The 18,408-nt window shown below is 42.9% G+C and overlaps 1 protein-coding gene across 2 annotated transcripts; it reads left to right on the forward strand.

Moving 5' to 3' along the window:
• The first annotated feature begins 287 nt into the window (after positions 1-287).
• On the forward strand, positions 288-17,695 carry isl2a (ISL LIM homeobox 2a). 2 transcript variants are annotated; one of them, XM_059946960.1, is made up of 6 exons: positions 288-381; positions 596-785; positions 1,186-1,442; positions 2,637-2,923; positions 4,942-5,109; positions 17,469-17,695. In XM_059946960.1, the coding sequence occupies exons 1-6, from the start codon at positions 288-290 to the stop codon at positions 17,583-17,585; spliced, it is 1,113 nt and encodes a 370-aa protein (XP_059802943.1). In that variant the 3' UTR covers positions 17,586-17,695. The 2 variants fall into 2 exon arrangements, with proteins under 2 accessions (XP_059802943.1, XP_059802944.1); XM_059946961.1 differs by having other exon boundaries at positions 300-381; positions 2,640-2,923.
• Positions 17,696-18,408: the final 713 nt, after the last annotated feature.

Below are 18,408 nucleotides of genomic sequence, written 5' to 3' on the forward strand. Positions count from 1 at the left end.
ATTTTGCTAGGGGCGAAATGATACTTTTTTTTGACACACGCGCATGTCTAGCCAATCGGTGGGCAGCGTTCGGTCCAACCCTCTTGATGATGTCACTATCTAGGGCTCTCACGTTCTGCGGTGGCTCCTTGCGTCGTGGCGTCATGGCGGTACGTCGTGGAGTGAGAAGGGGGCGTGGGAGAAGGGGGAGGGGAATCACAACGTGCGGGACTGCAGTTAACCCCAAATATTTGTTATCAGGCATCCCGACAGTTTGCTGCCGATCTTTCACCGCAGTTTTAACACTTATGGTTGTTGGAATCGGTCTTTTATTCCCGTTCTGCATGGTGGATATTATTTTCAGCACACCTTTCCTTGGTGCTATGGGGGATCATTGCAAAAGTAAGTAAATTGCTTGAAACAAATAAAATAATAATTATTTTCAATTTGGGCTGCTTATATTCAACTGTTTATTTTGCACTCAAAATATAAGCAAGGTAGCGCGTTCTGGTGCAGTTACAATCTCTAGTCTCTAATTATTTAGATACGACTCCAGACTGAGATAAGTGCAAAATTGTTGCCAAGTTAATTTTCAGTCAATGTTTTGTGCTGTCAGGGAAGCATGGAATAGCCCTGTGCGTGGGCTGTGGAAGTCAGATCCACGACCAGTACATCCTCCGCGTTTCCCCGGACCTCGAGTGGCACGCCGCGTGCCTGAAGTGCGCCGAGTGCCGGCAGTACCTGGATGAAAGTTGCACTTGCTTCGTGAAAGACGGCAAGACTTACTGCAAGAGGGATTACATTCGGTGAGGCAAAGACGACTTTGAAAAAAAAAGAAAATGGGAGAAAGCATGTCCGTAAAAAAATAAACGTAAACGAAAAACTCAGGATGACATTGCAACAGTTGGAATAGATAGGAAGATGTGCTCAGAATTCCGCAGAACCTTCCAATCTGCAGCATACGCAGTCTATATTAATGCCAACGAATTAAGCCAATGCAGTTTCGCAGACTAGGTCAATACATTTTGTTTATGTCCAATACATATTGGAAAATGAAGATTTTTCTCGTAATTAAGAGCCAGCGGTTAGAATGTGAAATGATTTTACTTACAGCATCGAAATAATGGAATTAAAATGTTTTCCATCGCAACTTAAAATGTTGTATTTTCCTCCTCCTCTCCCCCCCACCCCCACCCACCCCCGTAGGTTGTTTGGGACCAAATGTGCCAAGTGCAGTTTGACTTTCAGTAAGAACGACTTGGTAATGAGAGCCCGAAACCGGGTCTATCACATCGAGTGTTTCCGCTGCGTGGCGTGCAGCCGCCAGCTTATCCCTGGCGACGAGTTCGCCCTCAGAGACGACGAGTTGTTCTGCCGGGCCGATCACGACGTAGTGGAGAGAGCCTCGGCCGGGGGCGACCCACTTAGCCCGGAGCCGACTAACAGGTCCCTCCAGATGGCAGGTAAAAAAACAGTCGGCCACAGACAGATTGCATGACCTCCGGCATAAATCTAATAAGCACATTTTTCAATTAGCAAAGAGGGATATAGAACACTGGGAAAGTGTTTGAAAAGCCTGCACAAAGCCTTACCACAAATAAATCCACACATCGTCATTTAATCTGCTCAGTTTTGTATTCGCTGTTAATCTTAATTGGACGATGGCGTCCTGTATAATTTAAGATATTTGATATCTAGCATTAGAGCCTAAACATTTGAAACAGAGATAATAATCTTTCAGTCTAATATTTGTAACTTATTTTCCACGCGATTAAAACGGCCACATTATAAGGAATCCTTACAACAGCAGCAATAGAGAAATTGGCATAAAGCCAGTAATTACAGAGTCAAAAAGAGGAATAAATATTCCTAATTGCGAGACATAATGTGTGTTCAACAAAAATATACACCGGCTTCATTTAATTATTTTAAGCAACATCGATTGTTTGCCTGCAAGTTCAAGCAAAAAAAAAGTTAAAATCCAGATGGGAAATTTACTAAAATTCGCACACTGGATACCTTTTGCAAATAGTTTAGAAAAGACTGGTGCCATGTGGGTTTACAGACACGTTCGGATTCATTAAATATACAAAGATTTAAATTATGCCGAATTCTCTAAGATTCCACATAATTGTAGAGTGTCAGTTAGCTGGTGTTTACACAGTTGGAAGATAACTGCCTCTGTAAGAATACTTTTCAGTAATTTAGTATCTAGGTAGAATCAGAATCAGGTTTATTATCATGGACATATGTCGTGAAATTTGTTGTAGTATATGGTCAAATATATTTAGTGTACTTTACTGTTCAGAATGGGCACACGTAGCTATCCTTTGTATTTATATTAATAAGGCCTGGTGTGCAAAGCGAGATGCGAATGAGTGGTGGTGTGAAGTAAATTGTGGAAGGAGCCTCCGTATCTGAGGGAATTATTTCTGAAGCTAGTTGTGTTCTTAACAGAATTGTGAGTTTTCTTCAAATATGTGGGGCAAATTATCGGACAATATTGTGTGTGGGTGTGTGTGTGCGTGGAAGGATGTCCAACTTAGCTTCATATTGGCCATACAAGAGTGGGTCCTGTCTGCAAAAGAGCGAGTGTTTTGCATTTGGGGTTTGATCCCACTGTCTGCGTGTGTCATGGTTGCCCCGTTGCTTTGCAGCAGAACCCATTTCGGTCCGCCAGCCACCCCTGAGGTCCCACGTCCATAAGCAGCAGGAGAAGACGACCCGGGTACGGACGGTGCTGAATGAGAAACAACTGCACACGCTACGGACCTGCTACGCCGCGAACCCCAGACCGGACGCCCTGATGAAAGAGCAGCTGGTGGAGATGACTGGCCTGAGCCCCAGGGTCATTCGGGTCTGGTTTCAAAACAAGCGCTGCAAGGATAAAAAGAAAACGCTTCTCATGAAACAAATTCAACAACAGCAACACAGTGACAAAACTGTGAGTAACAGACGCCACAACTGAGCGAGCGAATTGTAGTTTAATGTATTTAAATCTCTTGTACCTAGCGCCACTTTATGGACATATAATCAATCTATGCATATAAGCTATCCTATGTATTTATATTTATTGTGTTTTTATATTACTGTGTTCGTTATCTTAGTGTGTTTCTTTGTGCTGCGTCGGATCTGGAGTTAAAATTATTTCGTTCTCCTTTACACTTGTGTACTAGAAATTAATTAAACAAATTTGAATCATAAGTATTTAGATAGATTAAGCTTATTGAAGGGTTATGTGTTCAGACGGTTACGAAAATAACATGCGCATTTTAGGGTTCGTATTTATTTGGTTACAAGGAGGTTAGCACCCTGAATTAGGAGTGAGAAGTTAAACTTGTGATAAAAAAAAGAATGCCTTTAAATTAAATCCGGTACAATCATTCAATCAAATCGTTCTGTCTAGCGTTTTCGAAAACTTTAATAGAAATATTTTAAATTAATGGAATTATCCCTAGGAAAGCTTAACAAATCTGAAATGATTGGAGGGTAAATGCTAAGCGGAAGCTGGATTAACTGGATATTTAAATAAAATGTTACATTTCATAATCTAATAAAGGTAGCGAGTTCCTGTTTTCCACTACCGCAACGGAAGGTCACTTGTTTATTGAAAAAGAATTTTTTGCTTGGAAGGATAAATCTGGAGGGAGACGCGCCGGGCCCAACGAGAAAGTCAATGATATGTCCATTACTTTGGACTAAGTGTAGACGCAGATGTCACGTAATGTCAAGAGCGATGGTGCCTTGGGGGGAGGGGAGGGAGAACTGCAGAAAGGTTTGAAAAAAGAAATGTAACTTATGTGAGTATCTCGCAGATTTCTTTAGTGCTGGCGAGTTGCCTGTAGTAACCTCACGCCCTTGCTGCGCAGGTTAAACTGGTGTGTGCGGTTAGTATCGGAGAAATGTACGCAGTATTTAGGAGATCTACTCACTTCTAGTTGTTAGTGAGAAGGCATAAACAATATGTCGTTCTAGTTAAAACTAGAAAAGCTTCTGAAACAATACCGAATTCGTTAGGTTTTGCGGTAAATATGCTGCGTTGCCCTGGCGGGATTTAAATAAGCAATTCTACCTATGGGGTTAAATGAAGTAGCGATTTATAAAATGTCAAGGATTTAACCAGGGACCCGCTTTACCCGGAGCTAATGCCAAAAACAGGAAATACCTCCGCGGCCCGAAAGCTCCGCGAATGACATGGTATTGTAAAATTGTGACTGAGCTTTCTGAGGGAACCCGGGAGAATGGCGTCCTCTCTCCTCGCTCTGTCTTGCTTAGAATCCATTAAAGGGAGCGGCCTGCGTTTGGTGCGGGAGAGGTGGCTTTATTGAAAATAAACAGTTTATTTAGACCGGCGCCACACAGAGGGGGGAAGAGGCCGCGTTTGTTATTCTCATTTAAACACGCTGGGCTATGTAACATCGTTTATCGACTTCGTTTCCCAATCAATTTGGGGAACAGTTATCGTGACTGTTTATATTTTCCAGTTTCGCTCGATATTAAATGCAAGTTTATCTGGGTTTATATGTCGGTTACTATGTGTCTGACTCTACACTGGCAGTGACCCCTCTTCCTTTTCGAACATCTACAGCGGGAGGGGGTAAATCGAATTCCCGATACCTGTTCAACGAATTCTGTGTACCACACTAAATCGTTGGATGTTTATATCATACAGTTTTATTTTACAAGATAAAAGAAGATCGCGGTGCCTTGCAAAAAGGGCTGTTTTAAAAGCCTGTGTTATTCAAAACATCTGATTTATAAGGTATATTCGGCTGAAGGGATTTAACTGACAAATTTGCAATGAGAATAGAGCGCACAGGAGGAAGGTGACGAGTTTGACGTTTATTAATTATCTAAGCGAGAGAGGTTTGTCCCGCGTTTGGCGATTCTTTCTCTAGACTTCTGTTGGTACTGGGAGGGTCTGAGTGACACAGACATCACAATCGCCCTTGTCCTCCACAGAGCCTGCAGGGCCTGACTGGGACACCGATGGTAGCGGCCAGCCCCATCCGGCACGACGGCTCCATGCAGGGGAGCGCCGTGGAGGTGCAGACGTACCAGCCGCCCTGGAAAGCACTCAGTGAGTTCGCACTGCAGAGTGACCTCGATCAGCCCGCCTTCCAGCAACTGGTGAGTGCCTTCGGGTCGCGACGAGGGGTGGGGGAGGACTATACGACATCGGAGCAGAGTTAGGCCATTAGGCCCATCGAAACTGCTCTGCCCTTCGATCATGGCTGATGTATTATCACTCTCAACCCCATTCTCCTGTCTTCTTTCCGTAACCTTAGGCCTCCACAGCCATCTGTGGCAATGAATTCCACAGATTCACCACCTCTGGCTACAGAAATTCCTCCTCATCTCTGTTCTAAAGGATCATCCTTCTATTCTGGGGCTGTGCCTTCTGCTGTTAGACTCTTCACTACAAAAACATCCTTTTTAGGTTCTCTCTAACTAGGTCTTTCAATATTTGGTAGACTTGAATCAGACACCCCCGCCCCCCCCCCCCATTCTTCTAAACTCTAGCAAATACAGGCCAGGCCATCAAATGCTCATAGTTTAACCCTTACAGCAAACCAACTATAACCAGGATACTATAAAACACTATGCATGTATTATGTGTTATGAATTCATAACATGGTGTTGAGATACAATATCTGCAGGGTATGAATTATGACCTTGTGGCATTGCATTTGGAAAGCTTGAGTCAAATATATTTAGAGGTGCTGTCAGATATAGGATTGTGAGAATCCCTTATTTCTATGACTGTCAAATACAATGTGTTTTTTTTGTGGGTTAGCTTAATTGGTCTTTTAAAGTGTGTCACCTCCGCCAACTGTAACCGTAAATTGTAACACCGTAAAATGGTGCTCATTTGCAAATGAGCACGCCAGTCTTGTTGGGGATCACAGACAAGGGAAAATCTGCAGATGCTGGAAATCCAAGCAACAAGCACACACACACACACACACACACACACACACACACACACACACACACACACACACACACACAAACAAACAAACAATGCTGGAGGAACTCAGCAGGCCAGGCAGCATCCATGAAAAAGAGTACAGTCGATGTTTTGGGGAGCAGTATTTCCATATAGATATCTTCCAGTTCTGTTTTACTCCCAGGCTAATTGAGAGTATGAATAAATCTCTTAGTCGCTCAGTCTAGTTGATGGAGGCATTATTGGGGTGCAACTCTGCCCTCTCAGATTGTGATGATTGTGAAGGTATGACAGGTTAGACGGGTAAGTGTGGCGGACAGCGATAGTTGCTGTGAACTCTTTGTTCACTGCCGCCAAGTTGACAGCAGACACAAGTGTGCAGCCTTGATCTTCAGCATTGGTTTCAACTCATCTAATCATGTGGACATTATGTACATATATCGGGTACCTCTTGTGCCTAATTAAGTGACCAGTAGTGTATTTCTGTATGTTTGAGGTCTAGCCCATCCACTTGTGTTCTGTGTTCAGAGATGATCTGCACACCACTGTTGTGATGTGGTTATTTGAATTACTGTCGCCTTCCTGCCAGCTCAAAGCAGTCTGGCCGTTCTCCTCCGACCTCTCTCACTTTCACCCACAGAGATGCCACTCACGGGATGGTTTTCTCTTTCACACGACGCTTTGTAAATTCCAGAGACTGTTGTGCATGGAAATCCCAGGGGGTCTGCCATTTCTGAGATACCCAAACCACCCTGTCTGGCACCAAAATCATTTCTTGGTCAAAGTCACTTGGATCACATTTCTTCCCCATTCTGATGTTTGGGCTGAACAACAACTGAACCTCTTGACCAATTCTCATTTCCCCACCTCCATGTTATTGCCAGACACAAGTCTACAGTCTTGATCTTCAACATTGGCTCCAACTGATGTAATCAGGTCATGGTCACTTATATATACATACAGTACTCCCTCACGTTGTGGGACAGATGTAAGATTGAAATAAATTCAAATTCAGTAAGCTTATTGCATACTAACATTACTGTATTACTACAGTATGTTATCACACATAAGTTATCACTTCTCAGTGTACCCTGCCTTAATGAAGCAGAACAGAAGAACTCAGCAACAGACGAGCCAAGCCTATTGCACCCAGGGGTGAAAGGTTCATACTTAGTACTTGCTGGATCCAAACACTGCCTCATTTAGGCATCAGGGTTTGTTGGGATTTGGAGAAGCCAGGATGGAATACCAACTACCCAGCATCACAGAGCATGAGTGCATGCTAACCACACACTCCCTTCTAACCAATGGACATCCACGACCGAACAGTTCCTTCCCCATCGCAGCTCAGATACCTTTTAGAAATAACAGTCAGTGTACTTAGTCACATTCCACGCATTGTGGCCCCTCTGTTCCTGCAGTCAATAATTACAAGTGATGTTGTAGTTACCCCACTGAGCAAATTGTTCAGATAAATGAATGGCAGGAGATACAGGATTTAAATTAAAAGGAGCACTTTTTTTCCCATTTCACCATATCTTTCAATGAACAGGTGGCAAATAAGCTTGAATCTTAAATCTTGAAACTTTCGCAAGCATAGATAGGATTTCTATGGGCTGATGAGGAGTCTGAGCCCTCAAAAAAATGACTCTTTATTTCTCTCCATGAATGCTGCCTGACTTGCTGTGTTCCTTCAGCAGTCTGTGTGTGTTCCTCAGTATTTCTATACAACATGTAACAATTCATTGTCAAAAGGTTCAAAGGTTCACTCTATTATCAAAGTGTGTGTGCAGAATACAACTCTGAGATTTGTCTGTAGTATGTATAAGTGTGTAGTCAACTATACATAATACATCACAGATATATATGTGTTTATACAGAGAAGTTCTGATGCACATAATTATATTCATGCTTTCTGTATGTCTGTAATATGTCTGAATCATAAGTATGTGTGTAGAGTAACACCCACACAAAATGCTGGAGGAACTTATCAGATCAGGTAGCATCGACATTTCAGACTGAAACCATTTATCAAGACTGGAAATAAACGTTGATTCTTTATTGCTGTTCATAGATGCTGCCTGACTGCTGAGTTCCTCCAGCATTCTGTTGTATTACGCTGGATTTCCAGCGTCTGCAGAATCTCTAGTGCTCTGTATCTGGAGAGTATTTCCATCTGTAATTGGAATGGATCTTCATATAAGATCAGGACTGAAATCCCAGAGGAAAGTGCAGCCCATCCCATTGAAAGCATATTCCTAGCAGATCAACCTCTGGGACTTATGGATGGCAGTTTCAACACTGTAATGTGTTCTCTTTTGCTGTCGGGGTCAAGGAAGCTATGGTTAATGTATTCTCCCACAGTCAGGCTCAATACTCCATTGAAAGCCAACACCAAATCTTGTTAACTCGGGAGACAAGCATCTCTGTCACAATCACACCCCAATGTCTGCAGCCTCGAATCCTTCCTGATTAACAGACTGATCTGTTCTAACATACAACAGTACAATAAAGTACGGTATATCTGGCCCACAGTGCTGTCCAATCTTTTAACTTGTTCTAAAATCAATCTAGCCGGCTGGTGGCATAATGGCATCAGCGCCAGACTTCGGAGCGAAGACTCCCAAGTTCGAATCCAGCCAACTCCTTTGCACACTTTCCATCCGGGCTGGGTTGAGCGTCGAGCTAGCAACTCGGCCTAGTAAAAACCAGAAAGCCTGTTAAAAAAAAACACCGTCACAGCAGCGTCCCGATGACTCCACTTGGAGTCGGGCTTTCTTCTTCTTCAAAATCAATCTGACCTTTCCCTCCAATATCCCTAAAGTGTCTGCCTTTACCATCACCCAGGCAGTGCATTCCACATCGCCATCACTCTCTGTGTAAAAAAACTTGACCTCTGACAACCCACCCCCTCCCAACCATACTTTCCTTCAATCATGGGAAATGTCTCTGGCTGTCCACATGACCTATGCCTCTTATCATCTACCTCTATCAAGTCACCTCTCATCCTCCTTCACTCCAAAGAGAAAAAAAAACCTCATAAAATACGCTTTCAAATCCAGGCAGCTTCCTGGTAAATCTCCCTTGTACCCCCTCTGAAGCTTCCACATCCTTCCAAAGAGAAAAGCCAGCATATTGCTTTATGGCAGTGAAACATGGATTCCGTACAAATGCCAACAAAGGAGGTTTAATAACCTCTGTCTGCAGCATGCTCTTGGCATCTCATGGAAGGAAAGGCTTCAAATTCTAGATTGATCCAAAGCAAAAGACATTAGTCATCTCAGCATCAGTGAAGCAAAGCAAATGTTGTTATGTTTCTCTGGATAAGAGTTGGCCTCGTCATTAAGGACACAAGGGTGGTATCCCAAATGTGGTTGGTGTCATGGTAACACGCAACGCCAGCTATCGGGGTTCAATTCCGGCTGCTGTCGCTAAGGAGTTTCTACATTCTCTCTGTGATGCCAGAGGTTTCCTCTCACGTTCACATATGAGAGTCAGTGAGCTGTGTGCATGCTATGTGGAAGCGTGGCAACGTTTGTGGACTGCCCCCAGCACATCCTTAGACTGTGCTGGTCATTAACACAAACGACACATTTCATTGTATGTTTTGATGTCTCCGTGTACATGTGACAAATAATCTAAAAAAAAACACTTGGGTGCCCAATTTTTCTACCTAAGGAAACCTGAGCGCCTTCAACATTGATTATACAAAGTGGGGAAACTTCAGTTGATGGCAGAAGAGAATGGTGACAGTGATTTTAGATTGGAGTAAGCCACCAAGATGATTAATGTTTTTACTGTATCGGCAGGGCTATAGAAGTATAAATTAATCAGAAAAAGGAAATGGTGCAGCAACATAGATGGGCCAAATGACCTAATTTATCCCCTGTGTCTTCTGTTGTTATAATAGGATATGGACACCTTCAGTTGTGCACTTTGGAGACTCCCTTAAAAGTAAAGTGTTCAAAGTAAATTAATTATTGAAGTACATACATAGTATGTCACCATATACAACCCTGAGATTCATTTTATGGGCAATCACAGTAAGTACAAGAAACGCAATAGAATAAATGAAAGACCGCACCCTACAGGGTGGACAAACAACCAAATGTGCAAAAGCAAACTGTGTAAATTGAGAAAGAAAGAAAATAATAAATAGATAGATAGATAGATAAGCAATAAATATTCAGAACATGAGATGAAGAGTTCTTGAAAGTGAGTCCAGTTCGGTGATGGGGCAAGTGAAGCTGAGTGAAGTTACCCCCTTTGGTTCAGGAGCCTGGTGGTTGAGGGGTAACAACTGTTCATGAACCTGGTGGTGTAGGACCTGAGGCTTCTGTACCTCCCTCCTGATGGCAGCAGCAAGAAGGGAGCATGAGCTGGATATTGGGGATCCTTGATGATAGATGCTGCTTTCCTGCGACAGTACTCCTTGTAGATGTGCTCAGTGGTGGGGAGGGCTTTGCCTAATAACTAGTCCTCCATAGTTCCTATCAAATCTCCCCAGATCCTTCCCCTCACTCATACACCATGGCAGAATCAAAAGGGTATGGCCTGGGTGGTGGGGTCTTTGATGATGGATGCTGCTTTCCTGTGACATCGCTCCGTGTAGATGTGCTCGATGGTGGGGAGGGTGTACTCACGATGGATTGGCAATATTCACTACTGCTTGTAGGATTTTCCATACAAGGACAATGGTGTTTCCATACCAGACTGTGATACAACCAGTCAATATACTCACCACCACACATCTCTATAAGTTTGCCAAAGTTTCAGAGATGTCAAATCTTTGCAAACTTCTAAGAAAGTTGAGTCCATGCCATGTTTTCTTCGTAAAGGCACTTATGCACTGGACCAAGGACAGATCGTGTAAAGTGACAACACTGAGGAAATTAACGTTGCTGACTCTCTCCGCCTCTGGTCCACCGGTGAGGATTAGTTCATGGATCTCTGGTTTCCTCCTCCTGACGTCAATAATCATCTCTGTGACATTGAGTGAGAGATTGTTGTTGTGACACTTATCAAATGAATTTTCACTCTCTCTCCTCTTTGGCAATTCGTAATCGCCTTTGATTCAGCCAACAACAGTGGTGTCCTTGGGAAACTTAAGTATGGCATTGGAGCTGTGCTTAGCCTCACAGTCATGGCTATGAAGTGAGTCAAGCAGGGGACCTAAGCTCACAGCTTGAACTGAGGGAGATTGTGGAAAAGATGTTGTTGCCAGTCTGAACTGACTGGGGTCTGCAAGTGAGGAAACTGCGCATCTAGTTGTACAAGGAGGTATTGAAGCGTAGGATTTGAAGCTTATTGATTAATTTTGAGGAGGTGATGGTATTGTATGCCAATCTGTAGTCAATGAAGAGCATTCTGATGTAGGCATCTTTACTGTCCAGATATTCCAGAAATGAGTGAAGAGGCAATGAAATGTCATTTGCTGTTGACCTGTTGTGATGATAGGCAAATTGGAGTGTATCCAATTCGGTTCTCAGGTAGGAGTTGATATTTTCCATCACCAGCCTCTCAAAGGTGTTTGTCACAGTGGATGTAGACAACCACTAAGGCAGGTTACCACATTCTTAGGCACTAGTATAATTTATGTCTGTTTGAGGCAGACTACCGAAGCGAGGGGTTAAAGACATTGGTGAACACTCCAGCACAGGTCTTTAGGTATTCGGCCAGGTGCTCTGTTCTGGGCCGAATGTTTTCTGTGGGTTCACCCTCTTAAAGGATGCTGTCACGTCAGCCTCAGAGACTGAAATCACAGGGTCATCAGGGGCTGTGAGCTTGTGAAGGTGCCTCCATGTTTTGATGGTTCAAGCAAGCATAAAAGTAATTGAGTTCATCTGGGAGTGAAGCCTTGTTGTCCCCTATGTCACTTGGTTCCACTTGGTAGGAGGTGATAGCATTGAAGCTCTGCCAAAGCTGGCGAGTATCCTTCAGTTATTCAGGTTAGGTTCTGATTGCCACTTCACAGGTGAGATGGCTCTCTGGAGGTCCTACCTGGATCTCTTGTATTCAACTCGGTCACCAGACCTGAAAGCCATTGAATCCCTTAAAGCCAAAGGATTAGCTTACTTAGTCATCACCAGGTATGAAGTACATGAAACAGTCTGACCAGGGTTTAATAACCGGATATCTATCTCATCCAGTGGTTGAAGATCGGCAACCAATCAGTCCGCCATATTTTACATTTACGTTCAGCAAATGCAAAACTGCAATAAAACTGCAGTATATTTCTGTAAACCTGATATATTTGTATACCGATTAAAGATAAGGTTTAGCTTCCCACTTGTTATCCTTGGTCCTAGATAGCCTGACCAAGGAGCTCCTGCATCTACCACAATGAGTCCTGTAGGAATTTTGTTTGTTTCAATAAAATCACTTTAGTTTAACTAGGTAAAGAAAGATTAAAGTTTAGCTCTATTTGTCACATGTACATCAGAACATCGAAACATGCAGCGAAATGAGTCATTTGTGTTGATGTTTGCAATATACTGGGGGCAGCCCGTAAGTGTTGCCATGTTCCCAGCGCCAACTTTGCATGCCCACAACTTACTAACCCTAATCTGTATGTCTTTGGAAAATGTGGGAGGAAACACATGCGGTCATGGGGAGAGTGTACAAAAGCGGCAGAAAATGAATCCCAATCTGTGGTTGCTGGCGCTGTAATGCGCTATGCTAACTGCTACACTACTGCGCCACCATATTAGGATATACTGCTAAATATATGTATAATAGTGTAACTTGCGATATATATCTGCATACACTGTACAGAGTACCTAATGTGTGCACTGTATGTATGTATATAGCATGCAAGTTCAGCCTTTATCCCTGCACAATATATTTCCAAATGTAGGTTACCTCACTGTACGACTTGTATGTGTCCAGGACAAAGAAGTGAGCAGGAAAATCATTGTGGACACTGCCAGCCCTGCTTCCTTCTATAAAGCACTTTAGGGCAATTAAATTGAAACTTCCACACCATCCTAAAAGTTTCTTCCCCCAAACAGTTCATCCGATCAACCATTTGATTTCGCTCTCCCACCCCCTCTATCCAATACCCTGTCACTGCACTGTAAACACTTTAAACCACATTTATTATGTATTTACATTGTAGATACATGCTGGTATTTATGCACATTTTATTCCATATTTGTACTTTAACCTCTAAATTTATTTTTATATTGACTCTTTATTCTTTATAATTACTGAATGTTGTTGATTTTATTGCATCTTGCACCCTGACCAATGTACCACAGCAAATTCCTAATAGGTGTAAATGTATATGCTAAATAAAGGTGATCCTATATAGTTTTGAACATGTAGAAGTTAATAGACTTGCATTTGTGCAGTTTGCCTCACGTCCTTGGGCCCTCCTGAAGTCAAGGAATTGAGTCTGGCATTGTTACTTTAAGAAAGCCAGCCTGATTTTTGGTTGTGTAGTCATTAGCTGAGACATGGGGAGAAGTCCTGTACCCTACACCTGGTCTTCAGGCTCATGAAGAGGGCCTCAGCTTAACATGTCTTTTGAAAATGTGCCAGTGCAGCACTATGGTGAAGTGCCAGCCTGGATAAGATGCCGGATATTATGTAAACAACGAAACTCACGTTAAATGGCGGCATGGTTGGCGTAATGCCATGAAGTGGTTGACGTAATGCCATGACAATGCCAGCTGTGAGAGTGGAGTTTGATTCCTGCCACTGTCTGTAGGGCGTTTGTATGTTCTTCCCATGACCCAGTGATTCAGGCTCGGGTTAGTGACGTGAGGGCACGTTATGTTGGTGTGGAAGCATGGCAACACTTGCACAATGCTCACTGACTGGATTTGAAGAAAACGACACATTTCACTGTACATATGTTTTGATGTACGTGCGATAAATAAAGCTCATCATCAATCTTTAAACAGAAAGGAGAATGCCAGTTCCAGCACAGACACCAGGGCAGACAAATGCACATTTTGAAGGATGAACAGCTTCTTAAAATCATTGCAAAGTACCCATGTAATTTCAGGTGCTGGGTAATTTCAAAGTTCATAGTGAATTTATTATTGAAGTACATATACAGTCACCATCTACTGCCCCAAGATTCATTTTCTTGTAGCCATTCATAGTAGAGAAAAGAAGTACAGTAGCATCAGTGAAAAACTACACACAGTAAAGACTGGTAGTAAGAATTTGTTCCTATGGGATTTACAAACTAATACCTAAATTGAAAAAGGAATAAAAATTTGTTTGTACAGAATTTAAGTAATGAAAAAATGCTAAACAAACAAAAAGAAAGAAATGACGTATTTTGTCGAGAGCATACTGTAAAGTCTGCAGTGTGGTAGGAATGCTGCCCCTCTGTACAGCAATCTGCTGATATCCACCTCTGAAACGTACACTCAGTATGGTACAGGAGTGCAGCCTAGTGTGGTTTCTGAGGTAGACCATCCACTTAAAGGTTCAATGTCTTGTGTGTTCAGACACGTGGCTATTTGACTTACTCTCACCTTCCTGTCAGCTTGAACCAATCTGGCCATTCTCCTCTGGCCTCCCTCATTAACAAGACATTTTCACCCACAGAGCTGCCTTTCAATGGATTTTTTTTGTTTCTCACATCATTCTCTGAAAACTCTAGAGACAGTTGCATTTGAAAATCCCAGAAGTTTCTGAGATACTCAGACTACCCCATCTGGCACCAACAATCATTCCCCGGTCAATTTCACTTAGATCATGTTGTTCCCCATTCTGATGTTTGGTCTGAACAACAACTGAACCTCTTGACCATGCGTGCATGTGTTTATGCATTGAGATGCTGCCACATGACTGGCTGATTAGCCATTTGCATTAATGAGCCGGTGTAAAGGTGTACCTAATAAAGTGGCCACTGGGTATATTGGGGACCATGTGGTAGTCTGGTACTTGCCCAATAGAGGTGAGCTAATCAAACAAGAAATTAAGTTCTTTATCATTCAGCTGCCCAACTAATGCCACGATTAAATGCTCCAACAACCTCTTTGGTCCTGAAATTTAATATTTGGAAGGGCAGAGTCTCATTCCATCGGATTTTTAATTATTGCTGTTATATTAAAATAAATAAGGTGCCTATTTTTCTATCACAGCCCGCAAGTGTTGCTGCACGTGTTGGCACTAGAGTGTGTGGTGACACATACGGGCTGTCCCCAGCGCAACCTCCATTGTGCTGGTTGTTAACACAAACAACGCATTTCACTCTGTGTTTCAATGTACATGTGATAAGTAAATTTGAATGTTGAATCTCTCACATTTATCTGTATCCCAAATAATCCAAACTTTTCTTCACTTATCTCTCCGTCTGATTTGACGTAGAGTCCACGGCCTCTACCTCGTCTGCTCTCACAGTGCGCCGTGTACAAAGCCAGGCAGCGAGTTAAACACCTTCTCAAATATCACCCACGTGGAAGCTTTCTTCAGGGTTTTTTAATAAGAAAACTTTGTGAAACTGTACAAAGCTAAGCAAACACAGATTATATTCAATACAGAATCATTGAATGCCAGAGTACAGTAATATTATCGATTATTCTCACGATCGCCATCAAACAAGGTAATACACTTAATCAACCTGCTATAGCTATGCCGTGGACTAGAGTGAGATTGGGGCACAATGCTAGGCTAACAGCTATGAACAATAAACATAATATTGTACTTCCTCAAAGTACATTACTGTTTACCAATATTGAGAAGGCTTACAACTCACAGATATTGCTGTTTCAAGGGCAAATGAGGAGTGGATAGAGATGGAGGTCTTTCTGTCGTGTATGCTTCAAGTCGAAATCTGAATTAATTAACCTGCACAGGAAATGATGTAAAAAGAAGCTTATGAAGAGAAAGCGATATTTGTACAGAATTAATAATGCCTCTAGAGGCAGAACACCATCCCTGTTCGGAATGTGTGAGGTTGAGTTATGTTTTCTTTGGTATGACTTTAAATGCATGGATCGTGTCTTCTGGTTATTTGGATCGAGTTCTGATGAAAGGTCTTGGCCAAAAACATCGGTTCTTTATTTCACTGACTGGCTGAGTTCCCCCAGCACTTTGTGAGTGTTACTCCGGATTTCCAGCATCTACAGAATCTCTCGTACTTAAGTTCCAGATGTTTCTAGTTCTCTGTTCTTTATTTGTTGAGACCTTCCAGCCCATCGGGTGCACCTAGCCTCATCACAGAACAAGATATAATGACCAATTATCCTGCTAATTGATACGTCCTTAGACTGTGGGGGGGGGGGGGGAGAGCACCCAGAGGAAACCCACTCAGTCACAGGGAGAAAGTACAAACTCCTTACAGACAGTGGCGGGAATTGAACCTGGGTCACTGGTACTGTAAACCGGTGTGCTAACCACTATGCTACCTTACCACCTTAATGTTTTGTGGAGAGGGGCTGGATTTGTTTCAGACACTTGGGTGAGAGGAACTAGTCAGGCTATTGAATATTTCCATGGGACCATAAGACATAGGGGCTGAATTAGGCCATTCAGCCCATCGAGTTTGCTCCTTTGGGATATCTAGATATTTAGGGATACCCATAGAAAGGGTAGTAAATAGTATGTAGAATCTGGACATTGGTTATAATCCAATTTCAGTCATATTAAATGATGGAAGAAGTTAATAAGAGTTGAATGGGTTTAGACTGACCTTTCCCCTACCAGTTATGATGGAGTTGTCATGATCCAATGTCTGTCACAGACCCTCCCCTTCACTGAGATCCCACTGCACTGTTGGTGACGGTAGCGTTTTATTCTCCACTCTGCTGTTTTACCTGCACTGTTGTAATGGATTGTATGACTGCGTATGCAAGGCAAGTTGTTCATTGTTCCTGGATACTTGGGACAGTAGTTTGCCAATTGGAGGAGACAGAAGACAATATCCGACGGTGGTACAGTACTGGGGAGGTAATAAATCCCGGTGTGGGAAATGGGGTGTCAGCGTCCACTGGAAAAAGGCGAAATCCTCAGGTGAAAGCTGCCATAGGCTTCAAAGTATATTTATTATTAAATATATACTGCAAGTGTGTCACCATAAACTACCTTGCGACATTCACTTGGTAACTTAACGAAAAACTATGCATAACAAGGCAAGGATTCAGTCCTTACCCGGTTGCAGCTATCTCTGTATTTTATATGGGCAATTAAAATTAACTTTAAACAAAAAGTACTTCCAGCAGTTTAGTTCGTGCGCCGTTATCTAATTCCAGCAATTTCCGAGCTATCTGTAATTATTCGTTACTTTTAATTGGATTTGAAATTTTATTTTGGAAGCGCGCAGATGTGGTACGGGAGTTTGTTATCGGACTGGATGCAGTGGTAGTTTTACAATCCGACTTGAAGCGCGTTAACTATATAATGACTCTAATAAAACAAACGGAAATGGTCAGTTAACAGTGATTTTAATATTCCCTAGTTCCTTTGTTAAAATACCTGTGAGCAATCGGGATTTTAACTGCATGTTTAATAATGTACGAGCCACGTGTTACACGAGGCTGCAGACCGCTGTGTGAATGTGCCTTTGATGTCCCCGCAGGTAACTTTTTCGGAATCGGGTTCATTGCCGAACTCCTCTGGAAGTGATGTGACCTCTCTGTCCTCGCAGTTGCCGGACACCCCGAACAGCATGGTCCCTAGCCCCGTGGAGACGTGAGGAGGGAGCTGAGGTTCCCCCAGATTCGGCCGCCGCATGCTCCCAAAGCCCCGCATGATCAGAGCGTAGCTACCAGCTACTAAATCGGCTCTCCTCGCTGCCGGTTTTATACACGTACCTCTCCAGGAGACTCGCAGAGACTGCCAAACAAAAACGAAATGCACATGGATTTTTTTAAAAAAAAACTCCACTACGGAACTCCTCGTTGAACAAACCAGTTGTAAATATTTTAGAACTTCAGAAAACCAGAAAGGCGGAGAAAGAGGTGGACGCAAGTGTTCAAACGGTCCAACGGACTAGAAGGGAAAAAAAGATTTTTTAATGCACAAGACTGTTGGACAACAATCTTCCTGATTCCGGCTTGAACATGTTGCATCTCTTCCGGTGTTGTGGCTACGGGCTGTATCTCAGAAGTGAGGATCCTGCTAACCCACCTTCCCCTCCCTCCTCACCCCTCGGTTCCACTCTCCCAAAACAGAAACACAGGCCGTCCTCCTCCCGTCCACCAACACCTTGGTTAAATCAGCATGACTGGAAAATCGTTTAATTACCGAAGTTCTCCCCTCACCCCGTCCACGAGTTGTAAAGTATATACTGTATGTACCGAAACCAACGGAGGATAAGCCGATCCAACCCTTAAATGGAACGGAGTAAGTTATTGCTATTTATTGTAAGAACCGCATTTGAAACTGGGATTAAATATTTGATCTTAATAAAGAAGTCAAGTGTCAACTGTGCAATGTGCGGGTGTGTGGAATTGATGTTAGTAGTGGCAGAGTCCCGGGCTCTGCAGCAGGCGAGTCGCTATTTCGGAGCGTCTACG

Source organism: Hypanus sabinus, chromosome 21 (assembly GCF_030144855.1).
Source record: "Hypanus sabinus isolate sHypSab1 chromosome 21, sHypSab1.hap1, whole genome shotgun sequence".
NCBI lineage: Eukaryota > Metazoa > Chordata > Chondrichthyes > Myliobatiformes > Dasyatidae > Hypanus > Hypanus sabinus.

Coding starts and splice junctions, on each gene's coding strand:
- isl2a (XM_059946960.1), top strand. CDS start 288: ATGGTTGTTGGAATCGGTCTTTTATTCCCGTTCTGCATGGTGGATATT. Junction 2,924..4,941: donor AGCAACACAGTGACAAAACT/GTGAGTAACAGA, acceptor TGTCCTCCACAG/AGCCTGCAGGGCCTGACTGG. Junction 5,110..17,468: donor AGCCCGCCTTCCAGCAACTG/GTGAGTGCCTTC, acceptor ATGTCCCCGCAG/GTAACTTTTTCGGAATCGGG.